Source organism: Balaenoptera borealis (assembly GCF_965194805.1).
Source record: "Balaenoptera borealis genome assembly, chromosome: 18".
Classification (NCBI taxonomy): domain Eukaryota; kingdom Metazoa; phylum Chordata; class Mammalia; order Artiodactyla; family Balaenopteridae; genus Balaenoptera; species Balaenoptera borealis.
Window position 1 is genome coordinate 16,704,327 of NC_138877.1, and position 27,373 is coordinate 16,731,699.

The 27,373-nt window shown below is 44.6% G+C and overlaps 1 protein-coding gene across 10 annotated transcripts; it reads right to left on the reverse strand.

Moving 5' to 3' along the window:
* Positions 1–388: 388 nt before the first annotated feature.
* Positions 389–26,730, reverse strand: THSD1 (thrombospondin type 1 domain containing 1). 10 transcript variants are annotated; one of them, XM_082365381.1, is made up of 7 exons: positions 26,481–26,729; positions 26,128–26,231; positions 23,778–24,069; positions 23,386–23,534; positions 18,972–19,937; positions 7,828–7,986; positions 389–2,005 (listed from the first exon to the last, which is right to left on the reverse strand). In XM_082365381.1, exons 4-7 carry the CDS (start codon positions 23,441–23,443, stop codon positions 654–656), a joined length of 2,535 nt encoding a protein of 844 aa, XP_082221507.1. In that variant the 5' UTR covers positions 23,444–23,534; positions 23,778–24,069; positions 26,128–26,231; positions 26,481–26,729; the 3' UTR covers positions 389–653. The 10 variants fall into 10 exon arrangements, with proteins under 10 accessions (XP_082221507.1, XP_082221508.1, XP_082221509.1 ...); XM_082365382.1 differs by lacking the exon at positions 26,128–26,231; XM_082365383.1 differs by lacking the exon at positions 23,778–24,069.
* Between the last annotated feature and the right edge of the window lie 643 nt (positions 26,731–27,373).

A 27,373-nucleotide genomic window follows, 5' to 3' on the forward strand; every position in this document is an offset into this window, starting at 1 on the left:
TTATATTCTTTCTCCAAAGCAGAACTAACTCACATAAAGTTTGTGTCGAGTCCCCAGCACTCTTTCTTGCATAAAAAAACAGTAAGATGTCACCCAACTCTGGCCTGAAAGTTCTTCTGGAATATCTTGTGGTATCACCATTTCTAGGTAACCTAGGAATAGCCATAATTGACTTAATCAGCCAAATATAAAACCTGTTCAATACTGCCCGTACAGGAGTCAAATTCTGAAGGATTTAAAACTTAATAAATTACAGTTCAGGGTTGTATTAGCAAGCTTACTTTGTTCCAGCCCTTCTTCCTGTTGAAACTCTCAGGTTTGTTTCAAGTTGGAACCTGCCAAGTTGCATCTTGTCATTTTTCGTATTCACATGAGAGACCAAGCCCTATTTCACTCTTGTTTAAATTTTTATTATCATAGTTAGTAGTAATAAGCCAATAGAAATAAGATAACGAAGGGAAAAGCTCCGGATAAATAACTTCTTCCTTATGAATTAAAACACACGCGGACACCTGTGTCAGTTACCACCGCCCCACATCCTGTCCTGCTGTACAAATAGTTACACAAAACAGTCCACAGAACAATGTGAGCAGCTGATAACCCTGAGCTGGGCAAAGAGCCCCAGTTGTGTGAAGTCTCAGGCTGATCTCGGTCTAGATGACCAGCTTCTCCACACTCAGCGTACTTGTGGTTTCATCCTCTTCGTTTGACCCAAAATATCCCGGAAGGTCCAGCATCCCCTGCTCTGCCTCAGTGAGGCCGAAGGATGTGTTGTCGTAGTAGGCGAACTCCGGGTGCGCGGGGAAGCTCTGGCACTTGTCTTTCCGACCCTGAGAAGGGCTCAGAGGACTGACCCTCTGGTAGCTATCTCTGGGGGCCGGGGAGGAAGGCCGCTTCCTTGAGACATTCCTGTGGCTGGGGGACGGTCCCCTCCGAGCCCGGTGAGGCTCCGTCCTCTCACCTCCGGCCACGAACCCTGCCTGGCGATCCCCCAGGTCTGGTTTCCTCGTGGGCTGCCCCAGGGTGTGGGGTTTAGGGAACGGGCTTAAGGGACCACTGGTGCCACCTGCCCCTGGACAATGGTCCCGTTTCTCCGGAAGCAGGGCAGCGCCTCGACTCGGCGGCCGGACTCGCTCTCCCGCCTGGTCCCACGTCCGGCTCCTGCAGCTGTAGGCGGGGGCTTGCCGGGGGGTCAGGGTGGACAGGCTCCGCTCCCGGAACGGTCGGGCCTGCCTGGCCTCGTGGAAGCTTGCCGTCCTCCGGAAATGGGACCCCCGGGGGTGGCTCCGCATCTGCGACTTGCGGAGGAGGCTCTGGCTGGGGCTGACGGCGCAGCTGGCCGGCGAGAGCGGGTGGTCCAGCCGGGAGGGGGGCCGGTCCCCGGCGCCGACCGCGGGCGGCTGCTCCAGGAACGGGGATTTGAGGCGGAACTTGCCGGCCGCGGCTTCTTCGGGGCTCTCGGAGCCTCCGGGGGGCGCGGCGACGGCGGCGTCGATGGCGGTGTCCGTCAGGGGGCTCTGGGACACGTGGTACACCTTGGTGGTCTCCGTCAGGCCTTTCTTCTTCATCTCCTTCAACTGCTGCTGGGCCAGGCGGTAGCTGAACAGGGGCGGGATGATCTTCTGGGCGTTGGACTGGAAGCTCTCGCTGCCCGAGGTCTCGTCGTCGGGGGGCGCCGGCACGCTCCGCCGGTAGGTCAGAGGGATGCCCTGGTCCCCGGGGCTCCCCGCCGGCCCGTCGCCCGCATCTGAGAAGCTGCCACGGGGCTCGCTCAGCTCGCAGATGTTCTCCTCGTCCGAGTTCTTCCGGCAGCCGGGCGCGTGCAGGGAGTTGTGGCGGACTGGGGTGCTGCACTTGGGGGCGCGGCCCAGCTTCCGCCACAGCGTGATGAGCACGGTGGCCACGATGATGAACAAGCACAGGGATATCCCAGTGACCGTCACGATGTTGTTGGACTTCACGGGAGCCTGGGGCTGGAAAGGAGACGGAGTGGATGGCTGGAAAGCTACAAAAAAAAAAAAAAAAAAGGAAGAACGAATGCATTCTCTAGTATCGTTTTCTCTGCCTGGGTCTAAGGTCTCTGAGTGGCTTGCTCTAATTACGTAGCGATTAAAGAAGGAAGGAAAATAAACAAGGACTGGGATTTCTGGTCTTACATATATTTCTGCAGGCAGGCTTTTAAGCCAAGCTGAAAAACAGAGACTGGTAGAAGCGAGGTGAGCAGGTGAGCCACCATCAAGGTGACTCCTTGGCTCACTGGCTCTTGCTGACACTTGTCCCCAATTTTCTACACAGAAGCCTCATGAGGAACGTTTCAAGGTAAAAAATCAAGGTTTTTCACTTAAGGGAAACATGGGATATCTATAATTAAATGTACCTTTGAGATGCACCTCAGAAAATTTCTGCCAAGTGCAACACTTGGAATGCAAAACAATTTAGGAAGGTTGTAGCTAAATTTGCACATCTCAAGAGAAATTAATAGGTGAAAATAAGTCTTTTGGCAATATACTACAGCTCACTTTTCCCTCCCAATGTCCAGGAACTGCCTTTCCTAAGTGTTGAAGCCTCTGCTTTCTCACTCTTGCTTTCTCGGCTGTTCACTCCCCTTCCTACCTTCCACGTGGCATTGATTTTTCTTCTTCTTCCCTGCTCTCTCAAACTGGTGTGTCTCACAGTCATCAAAATGTTTCACCAAGACTCAGACGCCACCTCGGGCCTCAGCCTGTAGTACCCGGGAACCCTAGACCACCCAATGCCACCAGGCCTCACTTCTCTTTCCTCCTTGGTCACTGTTCACCATTCAAGCCCTTCCAGTCACCTGTCCTGTATCTCTTTTTCCCATAGTCTTATCCTCACCAGTTCCGTGCCTCACCTCCATCCTCCCAACTGCGTCCCTTTCCCCTTTCCACTGCACCCTATAGGACACCTATAACCAAACTCCTCACGATCCAGAAACTTTCCACAAAACACTGTTTGTCTCCTTGCCTGACCTGAGGACAGGCCATCCCTCAGGGCACAGCTTCCCCGGCCCACTCTTGGGTGGAAGCTTTATTAGAAGCAGAGCCAGAAGCAGGGCGTGTTCCTCAGCCTCCTCATTCCTGGCTGCCATCTCAACCAACGCTTTTACCTCCGTGTAAAAGTTCTAATCTTCTGACACCCACGCCATCCACCCAGACCACCCTCTACCCCTTCTTCAACTCTGTCATCTCCCCACCTCAGGGCAGCCATCAGTTACTAGCACCTGGGTCCAGTCTTCCTCACCATCCCATAGCTGGGACCATTCATTGTCCTCCCAAGCTGCCATACCTTCCCATTGTCTGCAGCTGCTCCTCTTTTGAAACCTTAAAACTTCACAGCCCACTTTCCGGCTGTATCCTCCCCTCTCGCTCACTCATTATTCATACAACGGTTACTCAACCTCGCTGCAACATCTGATTCTCCAACCCCGCCATTTTCTCTCCATCCGCCAGCCACCTTCTGCCCTCACTTCTCTCCCTACACCCAGGATCCATCGCTTAAATCCTTCTCCTGCCAATCATCTCAACTCTCTGACCTCTAACACTGAGCTGTATCCCTTCCCCTGCTCAGAAGCAAAAGTCTGCTCCTAGAAAAATCCAGACACGTGGATTATCAGCTGCTGCACCCAGGCCCCTGAGCCCTGGTGGAGAAAATAATGCACCCATGCAGGCCAGAACCTTTGTGTACTGATGGCGCCCAAACTTGACTGCCCACAAATCCTTCCGCGGGTTCCTAAGCAACTCTCTCTTCCATCCCCTACAATAGTGCTTCAAAGTTTTACCACTAATCCTCTTCCTCAGCTGTCTGCTAGATCTCAAAAGTTAGAAGCTATCAAGCAAGTACCCCCCCACCAGCTTCTTCTGCCATCCTCTCCTCCCCCATAAACTCAGCAACAGCCACAACTCCATTTCCCTCTTTCTCTAGGGAACTAGTGGGAGAAGCGTCTTCCCATAAAGACGAGCCCACCAGGTGCTCTATAGGCCACCCTTCTCCAGGGGGATCATCCCTCTGTACCTATTATCTCCAGCTTCTCCTCCGTGCAGCTCCACAGAAACATGTTCAAGCTCTTCGCACTTTACAAAGATCTTTCTAGACTACTGCCACAGCCATAGCTTGCTCCTTGTCTTCCCAGCTGAACGTACAGAAAGAAGGGTCCACATGTGCTGACTCCTCGTCACCTCTGGCTCCTGCAACCTGCCCCCAGGCTTCCAGTGAAGCAGCTCCTATGGAGGTCATTAACCATCTAATAGTCAAATGCAAAGGAGATCCGTACTGATATTCCTTGAGCTTTGCAGCATTGGCTACTGTCTGACCCTTCCTGTGATTGTTTCTCTTCTTGGTTTCAACAATCATCTAATTCGGAGAGAAGAACATGGACTTTGGAGCCAGGGAGAGCTAGATCCCATCCTGGTTCCACTAGCTCTGCTCTCTCCATCGACGTCCCACTGACACTTCCACCTCCACGCGCCCAGGACTCATCACCTTCCCCCAGAACCCGCGCCTCCTCTGATACATCTGGTCTCACGGGAACGGTGCTGCTGTCCTGCGGCTGGCAGTGCTAAGATCCTAGGTCTCACCCGCGACACTCCCCCCTCCACACTCGCCACATCCAGACTCGCTGAATCCTTCTCTCCTCTGCATCCCCACTGCCAGGGCTTCCTTCTCCCCCTGGGTCACTGAAAAACTCTTCACAGGCCTCACTGCTGCCACTCCTGCCCCTTCTGATTTGTACTCCACACTACAGGCAAGAGATCCCTCTACAACACAGGTCTAGTCTTCAAGGGCCCTCGGGATCTGGCCCCTGCCTACCTGTTCAGTCTCATTTTGTGCCTTTTTTTTTTTCTTTTGGCCACGCTGTGCGGCTTGTGGGATCTTAGTTCCCGGACCAGGGATTGAACCCGGGCCCTCGGCAGTGAGAGTGCAGAGTCCTAACCACTGGACCGCCAGGGAAGTCCCCTGTCCAGCCTCATTTCTCTCACTCCCTCCTGACACTCTATCCTGCAGCCACATCAAACTCTTGCCAGGTTCCCTGGGTTTCATAGCATGCCGTCGTCTTCCAAGCTTTCATCCATTGCTCCATTTGCTAAAATTCCCTTTCTCACCTAGTTCACCAGGTGACGCCTATTCAGCTCTCAATCTTCAGCTCAAATATCACCTCCTCCAGGAACAGAGGTGTTCCCAGCATGGATTGTCACAAGCTTCCGTAGCAAGCTGTGGATACCTTTCTATTGCACTGTATGCTACGCCTGCTTCTGTGTCTGCTGAGCTACTGTATCATAAGCCCCTTCCAGAGACATGGCTTATCTATGTACTCCCAACTCCAGTCAATAACTGGCATAGAGTTGGTACTCAATTAATGTCATATTCATTAATAGATTCATTATTAAAAAGGTAATAGCAAAATGATCAACACCCCATCAGATGGAACGTGGGTGCAATGGCAATTGGATCCTCCCACTCTTCGTGGTGAACAAGATAGACCAAATTAACATAGAACTACTTCACTCAGACATTGGCGTAAAAACATCCTTTCAAAGCCAAGCAAAACTCTAGACTCTCAACCAAGTGAAAATAGTTGAATGATGAAAGACTTGTTCCCTGACTGATCATGTCTTCGTCTGCAGTGGCTGCTCCGTCAGTGGGTAGCAGCACTGCAAATGTACACAGGGACCTCTTAGCTGTTACATTTGACTCTGGCTGGAACCCTTCAAAACCGCAGCTGGAGAAAAGCCCCAAAGCTGCTGACCTCACCCATCTCTGCCTCATCTTGTCTTCCCTCTTTTCCTTGAAGTGAAGGAGACTTCCTGACGCTAAGCAGCCTGCAAACAGACCTTTACATTTCCAAGGAGTGGAAAACAGGCTGAACTGGAAAAAGAGAACAGTTGGAAGAAATGATCATTTTTATCCACACAAGCATTTATTTACCTGAGGACCACTTATAGTAGAAGTAGGGGTGCCTGTAGCACTTACCCTTTCTGCTAATTTATAATGTACACATTTCCAGTTCCCACCCAGGATTAAAGAGATTAAGATGCCAGAACATGAAACAATACCACACAGCCTCAAAAACTGATTGCTAATTCCAGGATGGTTTTAGAAAGCTAGACTGGCCTGTACGTAGAGGCAAAGTATTCAAGATAGGTAGCTTAGTATGAGGTCAGATCTAGTCCCCTGCTTTCTAGCTTTATGGTCTTGGGCAGGTGACTTACCCTCTCTCTCTGCTGCAAAGTCCTCACCTGTATGTGTAGATAATGATGTACTGACCTCATATGTGCAAGGCACTTAGAAAAAATGCCGGGCAGCAGCAAGCTCGCAAGATCTGAGCCCAGCATAAGAATCCTTGCCTCGTAGAGTTATTGTGAGCTTTGAGTGAGATAATGTAATAAATGGTTGATATTGCTGTCCCTTCTAAAAGTGCAGTAGAAGCCAGGGGCAGTTGATTTTTAATTCATTCGAGTATTACAGAACTCTAGATGAAATATCTTAATACAACACGCCATCCCAGAATGGAGAGGAAGAAGTTATACACAAGGAAGGAGCTGTGGACAGTAAGGGGACTTATAAAGAAAAGGGCAGACGGAGAAGAGAGCCTTAGAAGACAGTGTGAGATACAACTGGAGAAAGAACAGATTCAGGGTGGGGCTCAGGGCTGATGAAAGAAGATGGTAGACTGGGGGCTGGGAGGAGAGCCTGGGTCTGAAGTTGTAATAGGAAAAATCACAGAAGAGAGAATGTCCTCAGGATGCTGGAATAAAGGGAACAAGGCCTACAGCACTGGCTGGAAAGAGGAGACAGCAAGAATTTTGTGAGGTCACAGGTGGGGATGCTGGTCAAGGTGTTGTCAGGTGCCAGTGGTTTTGGCTACAAGGTGCTCTGAGACCAAACACAGAAAAACACTTTAACTCCTCCAGATCCCAAAGGGACAAGGAACCAGGGATGGTCTTCAAGCTGGAATTGGAGAGTGGAAGAAGTCAGGACTGGACAGAAGGACTTCACCTAAGGGTCAGGACCACAGCAAAGGCTGGTCAAATAAATGGGGAGCTGGCTGTGTCTCAGAAGGGGGGACGGTGTGTGGGAAGAGCAAGGATTCTCTTTTTACTGTAACCTGTGGCAAATGAATGGGATTCAGCTCCGTAAGCTGCAGCCAACCCAACTGAGTGACCTGAGCATCACACCATAGACCACCCACATCAAATACTCACTGAGCACCTCCTAGTGGGGGTCATTTCAAGACGCTCAGAGGATGAAGGAAGGGCCAGCCCCCAGGTGATGGCAAGACGAACTTCCCCACCTTCTCCTCCTGGGCGGGGTGGGGGGGGGAAGAATAAACACAGAGCCCTTCAGGGGATAAGAGAAGGTGCCTTGCCCCATTTTGGACAAATAATGTCCATTTTGGTTCCCTGGGGCTTCTCGGAGATGAGGAGGAGAAAAACTCTTTATTTAATGTTTTCCCACAATTTCTGGGGGGAGAAGTAAAGGAGGGAGAAACAACAACAACAAATATCGGGAAGAAGTCATCATCCCTCCCGTTTTTTGTATTTTTAAACATGATTCCGTATGTCTGAATCTTTCATTTACACCGACGTCCCTGTCATTGCCCCCATCTTCGACGGGGTTAAGTCCCCTGTCATCTCCCTGGCAAGACACCCCCAGTCGCAGACACACTGAAGGGCACAGAGTCTGTACGGCCAGAAGCAGCAGCGACAGAGCGTCGAGCCCACTCCTGAACTTCAGGCTGGCGACTGCCAGGCAGGTCTGGGTTCGACAGTCCCTCTGGGAAGAGGCTTGCGAGGGAGGGGGGATACGTACCCGCACAGTCCTCCAGGGAACACGGGGAGCTCTCCGAGGACAGTCCAGGGCAGCCAGGTCGGGAGGGGGAGGAGGTCAGGCACAGGCGGCGACGCTCTCTGACACCGTCCCCGCACGAGGCACTACACTGGCTCCACGGCTGCCACAGTCCCCAGGTTTCTGCAAGGACATCGGCCAGGCTTTTAACGCTAGCTCACTTGAGAATCAGAATTTAACTGCACCCAAATGAAGCAGCAAAACTCAAATCTCAGGCTTTGACAAGTCAGTAAAGAAGAACATTCCCAAAGAAGTGGAAGGCTGGAATGCTGCTGCTCCCCCTACAACCAAGGAAAGCCGTATAATCTACAAAACATCAACCTTTCTAGAACGCTTCAGAGAGCTAAGGTCACAGGACAACCGAATGGCCTGAATTAGAAGGACGGACAGACTCCTCCAAGGAAAGCCAGGATGCAAACATTGCTTCCTGGGGCAGATGCCAGGCCTCATACAAGCTGGTGAGAAATCATCTAAAAATATGATGAACCGCCAGAAGCCTGGTGTGGGCTAGCATGAGAATACAGAACCCCTGGGAGCCACGCTACCCAACTGGGAATTTGTACCCACTTGCAGGCTCTTCTCCACGGATCTCACCAGATGTCCACAAGGAGGACTGAGGGCAGGCACAAGACCAGGGAGAGCCTCCCTCATGGTGGAGGCCAAGGAGGGGAGGAGAAGCATTGTGGGAAAGACACAAACCTCACCCAGATCCTCCTCCCCGTCTGCTCTATCAACAAAAGCCCCAACCACTGCGGACAGGGCAGAAAACCCTGTCACTCTATGAGCAGCAGCTGAAACCTAGTGCTGCCAAGGAATGGAAAAAGAAGAAAATCTTTCACCCCTAGAGAGGAGGAGAAAAGACCCTGGGCCCACACTAATAGAGAGCTTCTACCACCGGCAAGGGGCAGGATCATTACAAAGCCCCATCCCTGAGACTCAGAGGCAGAGCACTTGCCTAAGACAAAGGCTGAACCAGAACAAGATGTTCTCCCACTCCCATCACCTAACACCCACCCTGCTCCAGGCTAGCAATTACCAAGTATCAAATAACAAGAGTCTACTGCTGGGGGAGAGGCAAGAGTGACAAGGAAAAGCCTTTCTGATATGCAGGCTCGAGCCTAAAGTTGAGGGTGCAACAGAAGTATGGAGAAAACCCTCTGGCAACCCAATTCCTACCCTAAACACAAAGCAACATTAGAAAATTTTGAACTTGATCGTGCACTGAGGATAGCCATAGCAACAGCAAAAACTCAAACACAGCTCAATTCCTTATTATAGTGACCCAATCTCCACACTAAAGTCCTAGCATAAATAGGGTATGCCAATTTCCAGGCATAAATGCTATTTATCAGTGTCTACAGTTCTAAGGAAATGTCCAACTTTCAACCAAAAATTATGAGACATACAAAGAAGCAAGAAAAAAACAATAAAATATCCAAGTAATTAAGATAACCAGACTCAGATGTGACCCAGACATTTGAACTATCAGAGAGAGAGATTAACTATGATTAATATGTTAAAGTTTTAGTGGGAAATGTGAATAAGATGCATGAACAGATGGAAATTTTCATCAGAGAATTGTAAACTAAAAAGAGTTCATCGGAATGCTAGAAATTAACAGCATGGCAACAGAGATGAAGAATGCCTTCTAGAGGCTCATCAACAGACTCAACATAGCTGAGGAAAGAAACAGTGAAACTGAATATATATCGACAGAAATCACTCAAACTGAGACACAAAGAGAGAGAGAAAAAAAGAGTGAATAAAACAGAATACCCAAGAGCTGTGGGACAATATCAAATAGTCTGTCATACATATGACTAGAATCCCAGAAGAAAAAGAGACTAATGTACAAGAATTCTCCAAAATTAATGAAAGACACCAAACTACATCCAAGATGCTCAGAAAACATGAAGCAGTATAAACACAAAAAAGCAAACAAACAAAAAAGTTAAACACACTACACTCAAACTGTTAAAAACTAAAAACAAATAGAAAACTTTGAAGGCTGTGGTGGGAGAGAGGGGGCAAGGTGGAATTACATCACATACAGAAGAATAAAAATCTGAATTATAACACACTTCTCATCATGCAAGCCAGAGATAATGGAGTGACATCTCTAGAGTACTGAAGAAAAAAATCACCAACCCCAAATTCCATATCCAGTGAAAATATCTTTCAAAAATGAAGGAAAAATAAAGACTTTTTCAGATGAATGAAAATTAACAGAATTAATTACCAACAGCCCTTCACTATAAAAAATGTTCAAAGAAAATCCTTCAAGCAGAAGGAATGTGATACCAGGCAAACTTGCATCAATATAAAGAAATGAAGTGTGCTAGAATTAGCATTTATAGAGGTAAAGATAAAATTTACTTCTTATTTTTAAATGTTCTAAAATATAATTGATGATCTAAAGCAAAACAGTAGCAATGTATTATGTGTTTATACCATATATAAAGTAAAATGTATAACAATCATTCAAAGAATGGGAGAAATGAATTGGAATTGTACTGTTATAAGGTCTTTACACTGTACGTGAAGCAAGATGTTAACTGAAGGTAGACTGAGAGTAATTAAAAATGTACACTGTAAACTCTAGGACAACCACTAATAAATATTTTAAGGTATAAATAATAAACCAATAGTGTGGTTAAAGTAATTAATAAAAAATAGTCAACTAATCCAAAAGAAGGCAGACAAAAAGAGGAAAAAGAAACAAAGAACAGATGGAAAAAATATAAAACTACCAAGATGGTAGATCTTAATCTAACCATACAATGATTACACTAAATATAAATAATCTAAACACCAATTAGAAGACAGAGTTTGTGAGACAGGATAAAAAAGCATGACCCCACTATATGCTGTTTAGAAGAAACTCACTTTAAATATAAATACATAAAACCGTTAAAAGTAAAAAGGTGGGAGAAGTTATACCTTGTAAACATTAATCAAAAGAAAACTAGAGTGGCTTTATTAATATCAGACAAAGCAGACTGCAGAACAAGGAGTATTACCAGAGATAAAGAGGGATGTTACATAATGACCAAAGGGTCAATTCAGCCAGCAGCCTTAACAACCACAAATAGGGATGCAACTAACACCAGACCTTCAAAATACATACTACAAAACACTCCCAGAACAGTCATTACTGATTGACAAATGCAAACATCTCTTCCAAGCATATAAGTAATCACTGCCAGAGAGAATAATTGACTAATTCCCTACAAATAATTATCCTAAGTCCCTTCTCTGTGAGCACCCATCCAATCCCAAGACCTACCAGGTCATGCCCACACTAGGCACAAGATATCCTCTGCATAAAAGTCTCTCTTCATCGTTATGGACAAAACCTCACAATGCAGTCAAGGGTATACAAAGCACTACAAAAACATACGGAAAACATGCAGGGCAGTTACATTCTCAGGTGAGCCAAGTGGTGCAATCTTTGGAGTGAGTCATGGCATGTGACTTCTTTACAGCAATTAAAAGTCTCGGATTGTCACAAGAGTGGGAGCATTACAAACCAGTGTCCTGGACCAACATCAGCTGAGGTGTGGTAATTATGTTCCACCCAGAGGTCCAGCGGAACACAATGTTGGTTCCGTGCCTCCCAGATCACACTGTAGCTCCTCAAATGGCAGAACAACAAGCCAGCTTTGTCCTCAAGCTTCAGAGCTGCTCAGACACTGAGCTCCCAGTGCTTGCAAAGCTTTGGGAATCTCATATTAAGTCTCTCTGAGCTGAAGTATTGTGATTTATTTTTGAAAAATCTACTGGGAATTCCACTACTGTGAAATCTAAATCGAAAAGTCAATACATAGTTTATCCTTCTCTTGTGCTCATATTTAAGACCACAAAAGGTAGAATTACAAAAGCTGAGCATCCTTTTTGTATTCTTTCTTAACTCTTCTTTTACTTTACAGAGACATTATTTAAATCCATAAAGTCATTTGTCAAACTAAAAACAAAAATTCCATTAGTGGGCACCAGGGGGACAAAAAAAATCAAAGTTTTGATAAAAGCATGAATCTTAATGTCAAAAATCTCACTTTGAAATGTGCTTTTTTCCTTTGAAAGTAAAATTATGGCTGGCAGGATCATCAACAATTTAAAAAATAAACATTTAAACTAAGTTTTAGGTTCTTTTACTGCTAAACCAAATTAATCGAACAGAAAACAAGGGAAATCACTCAAATAAAGCAATGAACAGATTTAATCAGCCAAAATTTTAAAAATGTCTTAAATACCTCTATTTGTTCCCTGAAGATTTCTGTTAATAACACTGAGGAAAATACTTGGCAAAACGGGAACTCATTGGCTAGCTATAGTTCACATGTTACAAATGAAGAGTAAGATGACCACTATTCTAAACAGTCTTACTTCATGAATGAAAGGCTGTTTTGTTTTGTCCTGTTTATGTGTCCATACATGCACTCCCACTACGTAACAAACCTGTTTGACCAGGATAAATGCCTTTCAGGCCACTCTAGAGGATATTAATTCTGAATGAGCAAAATGTGTCTGGAATAACAAAAGGGAGATTTGTTTCCACTCCCAAGAATATTTGAAGGAATACAGAGTATGAAATATTCACATCTGCAAGATAGTTCACTCAAGAGACTAAAGTAACTAAACAAAACATCCTTAGAAGAAAATTCTATTAAAAAAAATAATAAAGTTATTATAAAATATACAAAAGAAAGAAAGAAAATTCTATAGACATGAGTAAGTAGCTAAAAGCAGCAGTGGGAACAAAGGCACTTGGATAAGCAGTTCAGGTTTTCTGTGCCCCGCACAGGCTCATTCATATTAGACCAATCATGCTTATGCCTGGGCCAGTGGGTTACATGTCTTTCAGGAGGGGTGGAAAGCACAAGATGAACCAATGACATGAGGAGGAAAATACTGGAACTTTTTCGATCTAAAAGTTTCATATTGTTTAATATCTAGATTGATAGATGATTATATGGGAGCCAGTATGGAATAGTGGGAATAGCAACAGCTCAAGCCAGTCTAACCACCAGCAGTGGGTAAGCCACAAACCTTGGAAAAGTTACTTAACCTTTCCGTGCCTCATTTCTTCACCTATAAAATTGACAGTACAATAAGCCTAACTCATAGGGTTATTATAAGGATTAAATGGGTTAATATTCATAAAGCACTTAGAGCAGTTCTTGGTGCAAAGTAATCACTATATAAATGTTATTATGTCAGAAAGTCACATACAGTATGTCAGCTATTCTAAAAAAAAAAAAAAAAAAAAAAAATCCCAAAGGAAGAACAGGAGTTACACCAGGTGGAAGGGTTTACTGGTTCATTCACTTTCAGAGAACTGTAGAGTATTAAACCACCTAAGGGCCTGCTTATATTAAATTATATTTTCTAGTTTTAGGTAAAACTAAGTGGACAAATGGCTTATAAAGATTCTGGCAAAGAATTAAAGATGATACAATAATTAAGCACCTGCAAATAAGCAGCAAATGACAGGATGACAGTACTCCTATTCTTGGTAAAAAGCTCTTGTTCAGTCACACTGTGAAGGAAAAACAAGACCATCTAATCAGAGAAACAAGAAGATGGCCAACAAATTTAAATTATCAAGAAAACTATGCGTTAAATATATACAATTTTTACTTGTCAAAAAAACTAAGTAGGGTTTCCCTGGTGGCGCAGTGGTTGAGGGTCTGCCTGCCAATGCGGGGGACACGGGTTCGAGCCCTGGTCTGGGAGGATCCCACGTGCCGCGGAGCAACTGGGCCCGTGAGCCACAATTGCTGAGCCTGCGCGTCTGCAGCCTGTGCCCCGCAACGGGAGGGGCCGCGATAGTGAGAGGCCCGCGCACCGCGATGAAGAGTAACCCCCGCTTGCCGCAACTAGAGAAAACCCTCGCACGAAACGAAGACCCAACACAGCTTAATAAATAAATAAATAAATAAAGTAGCTATTAATTAAAAAAAAAAAAACTAAGTAAAAAAAATTGTGACTATGAATGTATACCCTCTATCATTAATCCTCAACTTTGCCCTAAATATATATTTTGCATTGAGATACAGGGTCCATTATCCCTTATCTGACAACCTTGGGGCAGATGAGTTCAGAATTTAGAATTTCTCAATTTAGACTTTTGCATGTTATTACAGCGCCCGTGCCAGATATTACTAATACTCCCCTAGCAGCGTCCCATAATCACGCACATTAACGCTTCTGCAGAGAAACACATCAACATTCACACTAAGTAGGATAAATGAAGGTCACAAATAATCATTTTTAACATCTTTTTGCTGTAAATCAGTATTTACGGTTTTAAGGTCCTAAGACATATTTGGAAAAAGAGACAAACATATCAAACCCTTTATTCCCCTTCCAAAAGGAACTAATGAGAAATTCATTGTGAGTTGGTGGGTCACACCTCATGGTAGGTTCAATGGGGTTCCTGAATGATGCCATTTGGCAAAAAAAAAAAAAAAAGGTCTTTACTGGTGAGAGCTGTCAATTTAAATGGAAAATGAAAAGAACTCGATTTAGTTATAAACTTTTATACTAAAAACACAAAGGCACTGAGTTTCCCACCGCTAGCATCAATTTCACTGATCAACCAAACAGAGTCCCTGTTGGGCGGCCACACAGAGAAGCTGGGGTCTCCAGGAATGTTTAGCCCCTCGAGGTACTGCTTCCAGCCCTACTGCCAGGTCGTGTCTCGTTGCTGCAGTCCTCAGCCTAGACACAGAGCATCACTCCCTGTTCTGCCCCTTCCCAGGGAGAACCAACACAAAGACCTCCTGCTCCCAAGGTCTTTCACCACGTGGCCCGAATTCCTTTACTCCCCTTGGTTTGTTTCCACTAAATTCAGTCAATTAGAATTTTTTTTCCCTCTAAGCAATAAATTCTTTTGAAACGGCAAGCATATCTTGAATGATTAGTTTCACATAATTGTTCTTCCACTGATACCTAGCTGAGACATCAGAGTGCAATCTTCACTTTAATAGACATGTACTGAGTACCTGTTAATGTGGCAGGTGTACAAAGCGGGCCAAATAAGGATCATAAATAGCTTCCTGGCAGCCCAAGTCGGCTTCTGCTGCCCAGTGAGCTTCTCCAATCTGGGGGCGGGGTGGAGGAGGGGAGAAACGTGGGGAGAAAGACCCTGAACAAGCAATGACAGAAGTGATAAATGCCATGAAAGAGGAACTAAGGATGCCGGGCCAGCGTGCAGCGGGGAGTTTACCTAGTCTGGGGTTGAGGAAGAGTCACCAGGAGGAGACCTGGGGGACGGGTTAATGCTAACCAAGCGAAGGCGGGAGGAGCGTTGCCCAGTCTCCAGCCCACCCGTGGATGCCCATCCTCATAAGAGTGAGCTGTCAAGTGAGGTGACTGACAAGTTTTCAGCAAGGGAATAGCCTCAGCTGACCTGAATTTTCAACAGTCCCTCTCCGGCTGCCTTGAGAGAATGAAGTGGATGGAGGGAGGGAACCAATTAGGGGTCTATTGCAAGAGTCCAGGTGGGAGATGATGGATGCCTAAACCAAGCGGTATCAGTGGAAATGGAGAGAAGTGCAGAGATTGAGACAGAGATTTTTTAAAGAGACAAAATCCACAGGACCTAGTGATTTATTCATAGGAAGTGAAGAAGAGGAAGGCTCCTGGGTTTGGGGTTTGAACAATGAGATGGGGTGGAGTCCTGTACTGAGGAGCAGGCTTAGAGGGTGGGATGATGAGTCCGGTTCCAGATATGCTGCTTTTGAGGCGCCCGGGAGACATCTGGGGGGTGACAGCTATTCAGCACTTGGATGCAGGGGAGAGATACCAGTATGGAGTCAACAGCATCAGGACAGTAATCACCTAGCGAGTGTGTGAAGAATGAAAAATGCTGAGGTTCTAGGATAGGATGCAGAAGTCCAAGCCTTAAGGGATGCGATGGGGTCATGGAACCAGCCGGCAAAGGAGACCTGGAAGGAACAGCCAGGGAGGTAGGAGGTAAACAAGGCAAGTGTAATGTCACAGAATCAAGGTCAACCAAGATACGGACTGGAAAGCACCCCCAGGGTTTGGGACCCGGAAGTCATTCGCTGGCTGCTTTAGTGAGAGCATTTGCAGGGGAGGGGTATGGGTTTGGAGTGGGTTGAAAAGTGAATGGGGGTGAGGAAATAAACCCCAAAGTACAGGTGGCTTTTTCAGGAACCGGGGCTATAAAAGGAAGACGAGAGAAAGAGGTTGTGCTCTGGGGGAGAACCAGGGGATGAGGGGTGATTTTGTTTCGTTTTTAGATGAGACAATTAAGTACATTTCGAAGTTGATGGGAATGAACCAGTAAAGAAGGGACAGTTAGAGACGGAGGAGAGAGGGGAATAATGATTAACAGAAGGTTCCTGATAGAGCAGAGGGGCTGGGACCCACAGTGGAGGGGAGGGTTGACCTTGGGCTGGAGGAATGACACTGCTTCCCTGGGGACAGCAAAGGAGGGGGAGAGGACGGGATGGCTGCCTGCAGGCTTACGGATATTTTGGTGGGAGGGTGACGGAGCTCGGCACCTGATGGCTTCCAGCTGCTCTGTGTGGCAGGAGCCCAGTCAGCTCAGAGAGTTAGGCAGGGGCGGGGGTGAGGTCCGAGGAGAGCAGAAGAGGGCCGAGAGAGCTGCTGTGCAGGGCAGGAGCACAGTGAGTAGCACGGTGGGCCCAGGGAAGGGTGGAGGCCCGGCCTGCCCGGGTGCCGTGGGCGGCTGGCAGATGGCTGGATCCACGCAGAGCCGGGGGGCGGCTGGGTGGGTGCAATCAGAAGGACATCGGGGCAGAGGCGTTTAGGGTATTGGTCGGAGAGTGATTAAAGGGATGGGCCTCGGAATCTAGGCTGGAGAGAGAGGTAAGTGCAAGCAGGGAAGTGGCCAGTGGGTGGGGAGAGAGTCAAAGGAAAGGGACTTCTAAGGAGAAGGAGTGAGTGAATTTGGAGCAAGAAACACGTGGGGTACTGAAGCTGCTCGGAGGCTTGGGCCGTCAGGGAGCACAGGCTTAGTGGGGACGTAAATGAGAGCACGTGTAAGCGATCAGGACAATCTCTGCCAGATTAACCTCTTGCCAGGACCAGGCTTGCACCCAGGAAAAGGGAAAGAAACGCAAAGAGGAGCCTGGGGCATGGATGGAATTGTAATAACCCCACTTCTTTGTGATTAGGGAGGGCGTTATGCAAAGAATTCAAAATTTAAAGAAGTTTTCAGAAATCTTGCTTTGAACTCTCACTAAAGAGGTTTCGTTCTTATAATGAAGGAGGTAAGAGGAAAGAGACATGCTTGAGGACGTTCTAGAGGAAGTGAAAAGCTACTAAAGTACAATTTGGGATTTAGCTTTGAATTCTGATCATACCTGCCATGGATTTGCCATACGATGTAATAACAGAATTTTTAAATACATGTAAAAGAATGAAATTAGAACATTCTCTAACACCATACACAAAAATAAACTCAAAATGGATTAAAGACCTAAATGTAAGGCTGGATACTATAAAATTCTTAGAGGAAAGCATAGGTAGAACACCCTTTGACATAAATCGCAGCAATATCCTTTTGGATCCACCTCCTAGAGTAATGAAAATAAAAACAAAAATAAACAAAAGGTACCGAATTAAACTTAAAAGCTTTCGCACAGCAAAGGAAACCATAAACAAAACGAGAAAACAACCCACAGAATGGGAGAAAATATTTGCAAACGAAGTGACCAACTCCAAACTGTACAAACAGCTCATACAGCTCAATATCAAAACAAACAAGTCAATAAAAAATGGGCAGAAGATCTAAATAGAAATTTCCCAAAGAAGACATACAGATGGCCAAAAAGCACAGGAAAAGATGCTCAACATCACTAATTATTAGAGAACAGCAAATCAAAACTACAACGAGTTATCACCTCACACTGGTCAGAATGGCCATCATCAAAAAGTCTACAAACAATAAAGGCTGAGAGGGTGTGGAGAAAAGGGAACCCTCTTGCACTGATGGTGGGAATGTAAATTGGTACAACCACTATGGAGAACAGTATGGAAGTTCCTTAAAAAACTAAAAACAGAGCTACTATATGATCCAGCAATCCCATTCCTGGGCATATATCCAGAGAAAACCATAATTCGAAAAGATACATGCACCCCAATGTTCATGACAGCACTATATACAGTAGCCAAGATATGGAAGCAACCTAAATGTCCACTGACAGAGGAAGGGATAAAGAAGATGTGGTACATATATACAATGGAATATTATTCAGCCACAGAAAAGAATGAAGTAATGCCATTTGCAGCAACATGGATGGACCTAGAGATTATCACACTAAGTGAAGTAAGGCAGAGAAAGACAAATATCATATGATATCACTTTATATGCGGAATCTAAAAAATGATACAAATGAACTTATTTACAAAACAGAAACAGATTCACAGACTTCAAAAACAAATTTATGGTTACCAAAGGAGAAAGGTCGGGGTGGGGGAAGGATAAATTAGGAGTTTGGGATTAACATATACACTCTACTATAGATAAAATAGATAATCAACAAGGACCTACTGTATAGCACAGGGAACTCTACTCAGTATTCTGTAATAACCTATATGTGAAAAGAATCTGAAAAAAGAACGGATATATATATATATATGTCTAACTGAATCATTTTGCTGTATACCTGAAACTAACACAATATTGTAAATCAACTATACTCCAATATAAAATAAAAATTAACAAACATAAAAAAAAAATACAATGTAATAATAGCTGACGTTTATCACTGCTTCTTACCTGCCAGGCACTGTGCTAAGAACTGTACACACTGATTTCACTTAATTCTTACAACTCTCTGAGGTAGATACTCTTATTATCCTCACTTTATTGACGGGGAAACTAAGACCTGGAGCGGTTAGTTAGGAGTGAGCTGGGTATGCTTACCAGTACTCTTCGTTTTTCAGATAAGGATGCTAATGCCATTTGGGACATTATGAGGAGCGAACCATAAAAATGATGGTACAGTTCATAGAAAATCAAGTTCACCTAAATTCAAAATAATAATTTTGATTGCATGAAGGCACCAATTTGATAAAAAAAAAAATTGCTTTAAAATCTCAATACCAACCTATATTTCTCTGAATTAGCATGCACTCCTTCTCCTTTGCGGAAAACTGGCTTCTGCTTGAAACGCCAAAGTCAAAGCAGTATTTATTCCTCCCCATGTCAAACAAAGTGCAGTTGAATACTGTCCTCCTTTCTCCCAAGGTCAGGGTGTGTTCAGCCAGCCGAATGGTCCTTTCCCCAGGGCGTCTGGGCGCTTCCTTGAAGACAGCGATCACCCCTTGGACAAAGACACATGGCGGGGGCAGCACCCTCACCTCCACCCCGGACTCACACGTGAGCTCTGGCGCCATCACCAGCGCATATCCAAACTTCTGGGCCAGGTCAATGGGGCCTGTGGACGTAATGACCGAGTCTCGGCCAAGCAGCTTCAGCACCACGGTGACATAGGCTTCTGGTCCCACAGGTGCACAGCCAAACTCAACCCACTGGCCTTGAGCGAGTTCTGCCCTCTTGCTAGCCCTTATCTCCAGCGGCTGGCCCTGACTCATTCTTGCCTCTGGAAGGCTGTTGGTGAAGATGACATCCACCAAGATGCCGGGCTTGTCCACGGGGAACAGGCACAGCGGCTGACTGGTAAAAAGACCCACCTGGAAGGTGCCTTCAGCCGCCTTGGATGTCCTGTTCAGGTCAACATGAAAGACAGGCCATTCCACCTTCAGAAAGGCGCTCCTCTCCCACCAGGGGACCGGAGGGCTGCTGTCTGTGGCTTCCGGAGTCATCGTGAACCAGTAGTCGCCGGCCTCCTTGAAGTAGAAGCACTCAAACTCGAGGGTCCCCTGGGATTGGTTGGTCAGGAGGTATTTGGTGGTAACAGTCTGATTGGTGTTGGCCTCCAACAGCAGGACAGAGACATTCCTCAGCGTCCCATTGGCACCATCCAAATACTGGAAATCCACAGACACTGTCCTGTTGCTTAGTGCTACATGGCCCGGTTCCCCAAGAAGGAGATATTCAGCTTCTCCAAGAACTGAAAGGAAATGGTCAGAGTGGGTTTTAAAAAGGAATATCTGAGCCAGCACTATTGGTGACATCGATGGAAACAGCGTTTCAGACACGGGAAAAGTCTAAACTGAGCCAAGGGTGATGCACAATGCTGCTGACTGCTGACTCTGGGAGCTGCGCCCTGAGCTGCTTCCATTCTAAAGTGGCTCTGTTCCTTCATCTCCATTTCTCATAGTTTTGTTGAAAATAATGAATTAGTGATAAATACTCTGAATTCACAACAGTCAACAATGTAATACATCAGTGATGAAAACCTAATAAAGCAAGAGTAACAACTGACAAGTCTCATGATAAAAATCCAACACTTGACTTTTCTCATTTTAGGCATATTGTAGTGTTTAGGTATTTGGGGAAAATGGATTTACAGTGAAATGAGAGAAAGCCTGATTTAAATGATACAATACGCACTACTCTAGACTACTTAAAATGGGAGACCCTAAATATACAGTTGACCCTTGAACAACATGGGCTTGAACTGCACAGGTCCACTTACACACACACAAATTTTTTTCAGTAGTTAAGTACTACAGTACTAGACGATCTGTGGTTGGTTGAATCCACAGATACACATAGCAGATATAAAGGAACAGCACATGCAGAGGGTTGACTATAAATTACACCTGTGCAGAAGATCAGAGCCTTTAACCCTTAAACCCCGTGTTGTCCAACGATTAACTGAACTTCTAAGTTACTGTTTTCTGACATTCAAGACAAGTGCTTGAGCATTTTCACCAGTAAAGGAAACAGTGCCTTTCCTTTGTATAAGGCAGAAATTTTTAGATGAATAAGAAATGTTGGCATTCTATCCTGCATGGGTTATTCAAGGGATAGGGTGAACATTTATGGAATAGCTAAGCTTGTTCTTAGCAATTTTAATGACATTACAGTAACTGCTATTGGCCTAGATAGGACAGATGACTACTGGCCCACAAGTATCACCCTGTTAGGATCAATTCTATCTTTTTTTAAAAAGAGACCCATCAGAGCAGCTGAAGTAAAGAGTGGGAAGAGCACAGACACACAAGAATCCCTGTTTCTATTTTGAACCCTATCCAAATACATATCAAAGGAGACAGAGTTTGGCAAATGCATCAATCAGCTGGCCTGTGACTAGGGTAAGAAACATTCTAGATTTAAGGAACTGCAGTGCCCTTTGGTTTGAAAAACAACATGTGTAAGTATGAATTTATGAGTCTTCTTATATATACATGATAATATAACATAATATTATACTAATATAATAATAATAATGTGTACATATCATGTATGTCCAAAGGACAATATGTTGTCTGGGCTGGTAGTCTTTAAATATACTCAATCAGTGATTATTCGACGATTCACTTTGATGGACAGCAGAAACCAATACAACGTTGTAAATCAACTCTACTCCAATAAAAATTTTTAAAAAAGAAAAAAAATAGACTATTCAAAGATATAAAAAAATGATTATTAGAATCAGCACATGAAAATATTGGCACATAAAGGTTTTAATTAGCTCAGCACTTCACCCATTTCTTATTTAAGATGAGGTGAAATAAAATATATAAAACTTGGATAGACCTGAATGCTTAATCAGCACTTGCTTGAAAACCTTAATAGGATAAAGCTGTTTGGTTTTTTTTTTTTTTCATTTTAGTCAGTACAGAAATTGAGGGACACTCCCTTTTGGATGGAGACAACTCATCCAAAGGCAGCTGCTTTCGGTGCAGTTTGCGTGCTGGTTCAGAGTGGACCTGATACTTTTTTGTGAACGGGTGGCTGAAGAGCTTCCAGTACTCACAGTAGCCCAGGAAGGACTGCTGAGAACAAAGGACCGAGAACAAAGCTCATATTCATTTGAATCTGATGGGGCAGAATGGTTCTGCGATGCATTTTAAGAGTGAGAGGCACACCGCACTTAGTTAACTAATGAATTGTCAATGACAAGGGATACCGATGAGGCAGATCAGATTCTGCTTTGATGGGCAGCCTGTCGAAGAAAGAGACACACATGGCCCTTTGGAAATGGAGGAAACAGACGCAACGGATGGGTTCCAACAGCAGCAGAAAGGAGGTGTGTACTGAAGAGGGAACTTGCTGCTTTACTCAAACTCTTGTTTTTACAGGCAAGAATACACTCTCATTTAGAAAACTACAATTTGGTTGTACCACATCCTGACTACTACAGTACAGTTTTCTCCATTCTTTCATTTCCTCTCTCCCCATTCCTTTATTGTATTTAAAGGAACTGGTGTCTCAATATAAGCATGTTGCTTTAAAAAAGAAAAAACACTAACTGGTGATGGTATATTTTGATCAAAATCAAATGGAGAAGAAAAAAAAAATCCAGGTCTATGAAAATACCTCCTTTTCCAGTAGTAGCCTTTGTACTCAACTTGTATGCTCTATTTTATGGTCAATCAACTTTTATTTTTATATTGCAGTAAGATATTCTGCTCTCAACAATAACAAACGTTCTTGCAGACTGTTTAAATGGAAAATTTTGATGTCTTTATCATTATGAAACAAAGCAAGCTTTTATAATTTTTTGAATGAGGCTGTTACATATAGAGCAATCTATTTTTAAGTACGGATAAAGGACTTAAAAAGAAATGATCCCAGATTGGTTTTCTGCAAGTCAAGTGTCTTCTTGTTTAAATAAACTTCTTAAAAAATAAAAGACTGAGGGAGGAGATTCACTGGACAAAAGGAACAGTACACACTCTGGTCCATCCAACCGATATTACATGAGCCAGGATTCTCTGTCTCTTGGATGATAATTTCTTCATCAGTTTGAAAACAGTTTCCACTCTCATACCACCAACTGCTTAGATGTCTGAAATACTCGGAAATCATCAAAAGAAAAATGGTGGGTATTATATGCTTGAATCTACTGGTTCAGTAGTTGCATAAAACTCTCTGAGAAATGAATTTTTAGTTGAATCAAGATGAATGAAGAAAACTAACATTAAGCACCTACTATGTGCTCAGACATTCAGGTATTTCACATTCTTGAGTTTATCTTATCATCATAACAACCCTGTCAATATTGTTGCTGAAACAGAAAGAGATTTAGAAACTAGTCAAAGGCACAGAGCTGGCAAGGATTGAAATTCAGATTTGCTCCAAAGGTATTACAGCAGCAAACTCTCTTGTCAAGTGAAATCTCATGTAGAACCCCAATATATAAAACATGACTTCCTGTGTATTTGAGTGAAGTTTAAACATATAATACTGAAATACTAGGAAATCAATCAAAGAGAACTGAGGGCAACATGCTTGTCTCCAATTTGTGAAATGAATGTATTTAAAGTGAAATTTGAATTAATAACGTAGAACCTTAAGAGAACCCAGGGTTGCAAGAATCACATTTATAAACCCTCCATTTATGTTTCTTCATTGGTACCCACAGCATAAGTACACACAACACTCACCATAGTCACAGAGCACCACCAACAATAGATTTGAAAAGTCTTTCAACATTTGTTTCATTCTGATCAGCAAAATCCCAGGTCTTTGGTCTCCTCATGTCCTTTCTCACATCCAAATGGTGAATGTTTCTTCAAAACACCTGAAATTAGAACTTCAAAAAAATGTTGGCTCTGTTCAGTGTGATTCATAAAATAGTAATCCTGAGATGACAAAACCATTCTAAGAAGTCAAACTGCCTAGTAATACTGAAAAGAAAACAGCAAGGACATTATTGTTCCTCCAGGGAAATGATCTGTAATTTACATGTCCTTTCCTTCCATTATAGCTCACCTGCTAAGAACTTTCAGGTCTGCCCAACACCAAGACTATCTCTGCAAAACACCACGTCTCTTACCTTTATAGCACATCCTTAAGTGGAGAGTTGGTTGTTCTCTGCTTAATTTCATCAAAGCTCCTCGCCAACCTGGATAATATTATATCTTCACATATTTATATGCTTGGCATAGTTAACATGCCAGTTAATCAACTGACTAAAATTTTGCGAAACTTTCATTTTGCATCGTGCTATGTAGACCTGCCTTGCTTCCACAAATGGGTTTATGAACACTGTCCTTCTTGCACAATTGGTGTGTTATCTGGATTGCTTCATTTCTTAATGCCTAGGAGCTATGTCAAAACTATCAAACCTTTAAAAAAAAAAAAAAGATACCCAGATTATTGCAATTAAATATGAACTCCAGGTGGTCCAGACTTCCCTTGGTTAGGGCACTCTAAAGAGAAAACAAGTAACAGCTATCATCTTTGTCAGCCTTCCAATACTTGTTGCTGCTGGCTGGCATGCATCAGGAGACGGATGATTTCACGCAGCAATCTTCCCAGACCACCTAGGAGGGCAGGGAAGACCTTGATGGCCTGTGGTTCAGAATGATTTGTGGGAAGAGGCACTTATTTTGATATAAACAAACTATCAGACAACAGAATAAGATGCGGGGCATTTAAGAGCCAGTATTTTTCATACGTGAGTCTAGGAAACTATACTAAACATAAACAAATATATATTTTCTTAATGTTTACATTCCCCTCCATTATGCAGTTAATCTATTTTTAATAAGTATATTATATTCCAAATATACGTATGTCACATCCCTTCGGATAAGACAGAAATTAAGGGAATTAAGAGGACTGACTGAAATAATCAAAAATTCAATGGAAAGGAAATTGGTGTGTCTCTATTAGCTTTCTTTCTGTAGGAGTTGGTTGAGCAAAGGAAATGCTGTACTTCCTCAAAGAGAAGCAGAGATATGAAGTGTAATCATGCAGATGATTAAGGCTCCCACCCTCCCCAACAAAAAAAAAAGAAAATTCAGTTTTGTTGGAATTAGGCATGGATTTGACCCAATCCTTTCCTTGAATATGAATTGGGAAACTTGACCAAAGACAGCAGGTAAGCGTCATTGTATCTCCCGGGCAAGTGTGGGCACTTAGGGCAATTAAAATGCTTCCTTTTAGTCACTGCTACTCAGTAATCAAAGCAAGGAGAAACAAGCTATCCCTGGCCCCCAAAAGTTGTACTGGCTTCTCCCAAATTGCTTGCTTCCCCATGACAACCATTTTTTAAAGAAGTTCTTAATCACAACTGATTTTGTGCTTATAACACATTTTCTTTCTTATGAAAAAGACTAGTAAAACAGAATAGTGTCATAATCTATATTTAGAGCTGGATGGAAATGGAATTACAAGATAATCCATGCTACCTGAAAATAGGCTGCTTTATTTTATAAGCCATAATATGGTTTACATAATATGGACTTTTTTTTTAATGCTCTCAAGCTTTTGAAAATAAATGCTGATTTTTTTTCACTAGCTCAACCACTAATCTGAAGATGTTAACAGAGCATCCCAGAATGGAATGGAATGCTGGGTGAAAAATCACTACGTTTTTGTTGTTGTTTTAAAGAAAATAGCATGTTTCTTTAATTTTTTTTAAACCTTGCTTGCTTATTTTCTTCCAACACGTGTTCCCAATACCACAACTGGTTACTTAAAATGTTTAGCTTGAGAAACATTTTGAGAAAATAGGAACTTAGGTATACTTTATACACATTTTAAAAAACTTCTATATAGCATTCACATCCATAAACGTTTACAGACAAATTCTAAGTGTATCAGCTAGAGGGTAGGAGGAAGTTGTGAATATTCTCAGTGGCTAAGGGCACCACGCTAAGCTCAGACCCCATGTTTTTGCTGAAATCAGCTGAGATACACGCTACTGTATCCCCTATAGTGTCTTCAGAGCTGCAGAAAAAGAAACTGAATTATGCTAAACTCCATGGGACCAATGATTTATGAAAGAATAAAAGGAAAAACAAAAAGAAGCAAAGTGATCTTGTCCCTTCTGACAAACATGCACACGCTCAAGTGTATATCTAATAGTAATATTTATTAGGAGGAAATCGCTAATTCCAACGCGGCTCGTGTAAACGGGCTGTATTTATATATTCGGGCCAATCGGCGAATATATGCCTGGTCCCACGGGTTGGATGCTGCTTCCCCACATCTACTCAGCTGTGCGCTCCCCACATCTACTCAGCTTTCTCCAGGCCTGCGAGTCAAGTTTACCCTTGGAAATCTAAGGCTGCCGGTGTCCCCAGCACAAAATCTCTTAAAATGAGGACCGTTTTGCAAGGCACATATCTCATACTGCTTGTATCCCAGTAAGGATTTCTTTATGGAAAGAAGCAAACCTGTTCTGAAACGCAGAGTATCCCAGAAGTTGTTCTTCAAGGGTCCCAACTATTCGGACTCAACACCCATCAATCCACCGTCAGCCTCAGACACTCGGCCACACCTGCGCCAGGAGAGCGCCGAGTTCAGGTTGAAGTCGGGACTCAGAGATGCCGAGACGACACTTTTTAACGCATGTCCCTGGGGGCTGAGCACCAAGGAGCGAGGGAAGGGGACCGGGTGCGTGGAGAGAACGGTCCCGTCCACCAGTGCTTTCCGGCGGCGGGGAGGGTGGGGCGGAAGGGTCCCGGGAGCCGCCGGGGACCCCGCGGCGCGAGCTCCCGCCGGGTCGCTTCCGGAAGGCTCTTCTTACCTCTGGGACCGGCGGGCGAGGTGGCGAGGCAGGCGAGTGGCCTGGGGCGCGGTGAGGCAGCGCACCGAGCATCCCGCGTCCCGGGACTGCGCCCCCCGCCCGCCGCGCGCCGCGCGCCGCTCCCGCAGCCCCGCCCGGGCCCGCCCCCGACGGCGCGGGGAGGGCGGCACCCGGCGGGCGGGGGGGCCTCCGGGAGCCCGCGAGGGCCGCCCCGCCCGCTCTGGACAGCGCATCCTTCCCTGCCCGCGCCCGGCTGGCCCGCTACTGGACGGGAAACCCGGCAGGAAACGCGCGGCCGGGGAGGGCCCGCGGGGAGGGGACGCGGATGCCACCACGCACACCCACCGCCCGCAGGCGGGAGCCGGGTTTAAGGGCGAGCCGGCAGTCTCCCGGCATTTCCGATCCTATCACTTCTCCCCCCTCCGCCCCCGTGTCATTGTCTTCTGGGGGACCACGAGTCAGTCATGGAAGTGGTATAAGCTGTGGGCTGTAAACTTTGTTTCCCGAATGTCACTGAAGAGTTTCAAAAGAGAACAGTTCAGGTAAAGTGCATCTTCGTTTTTCTTTCTCAGGAGCCAGAAGTGGTTATTTAATTTAACATAGTTTTAAAACTCTAGTCCAGAAGTGTTAAAGTTGTGTTTTTAAAAGAATACGAGAGGATAGAGTTCCACCTTAGCAGCCGTGCTTGTTTTTGAATAGGCTGCAAAGTGCAATACACTTTACCATTAACATACCAATGTGTTGGAACAGAAATCGTAGCACAGATTTGGTGGCCCCTGGGGAGCAGGTGATTGGAAAGAGGCCCCAGGAAACTTTGGGAGATGATAGATACATTCTATTGGTTAGGGTGTGAATCACATGGATTTATGACGCATTTGTCAAAACATCCAACT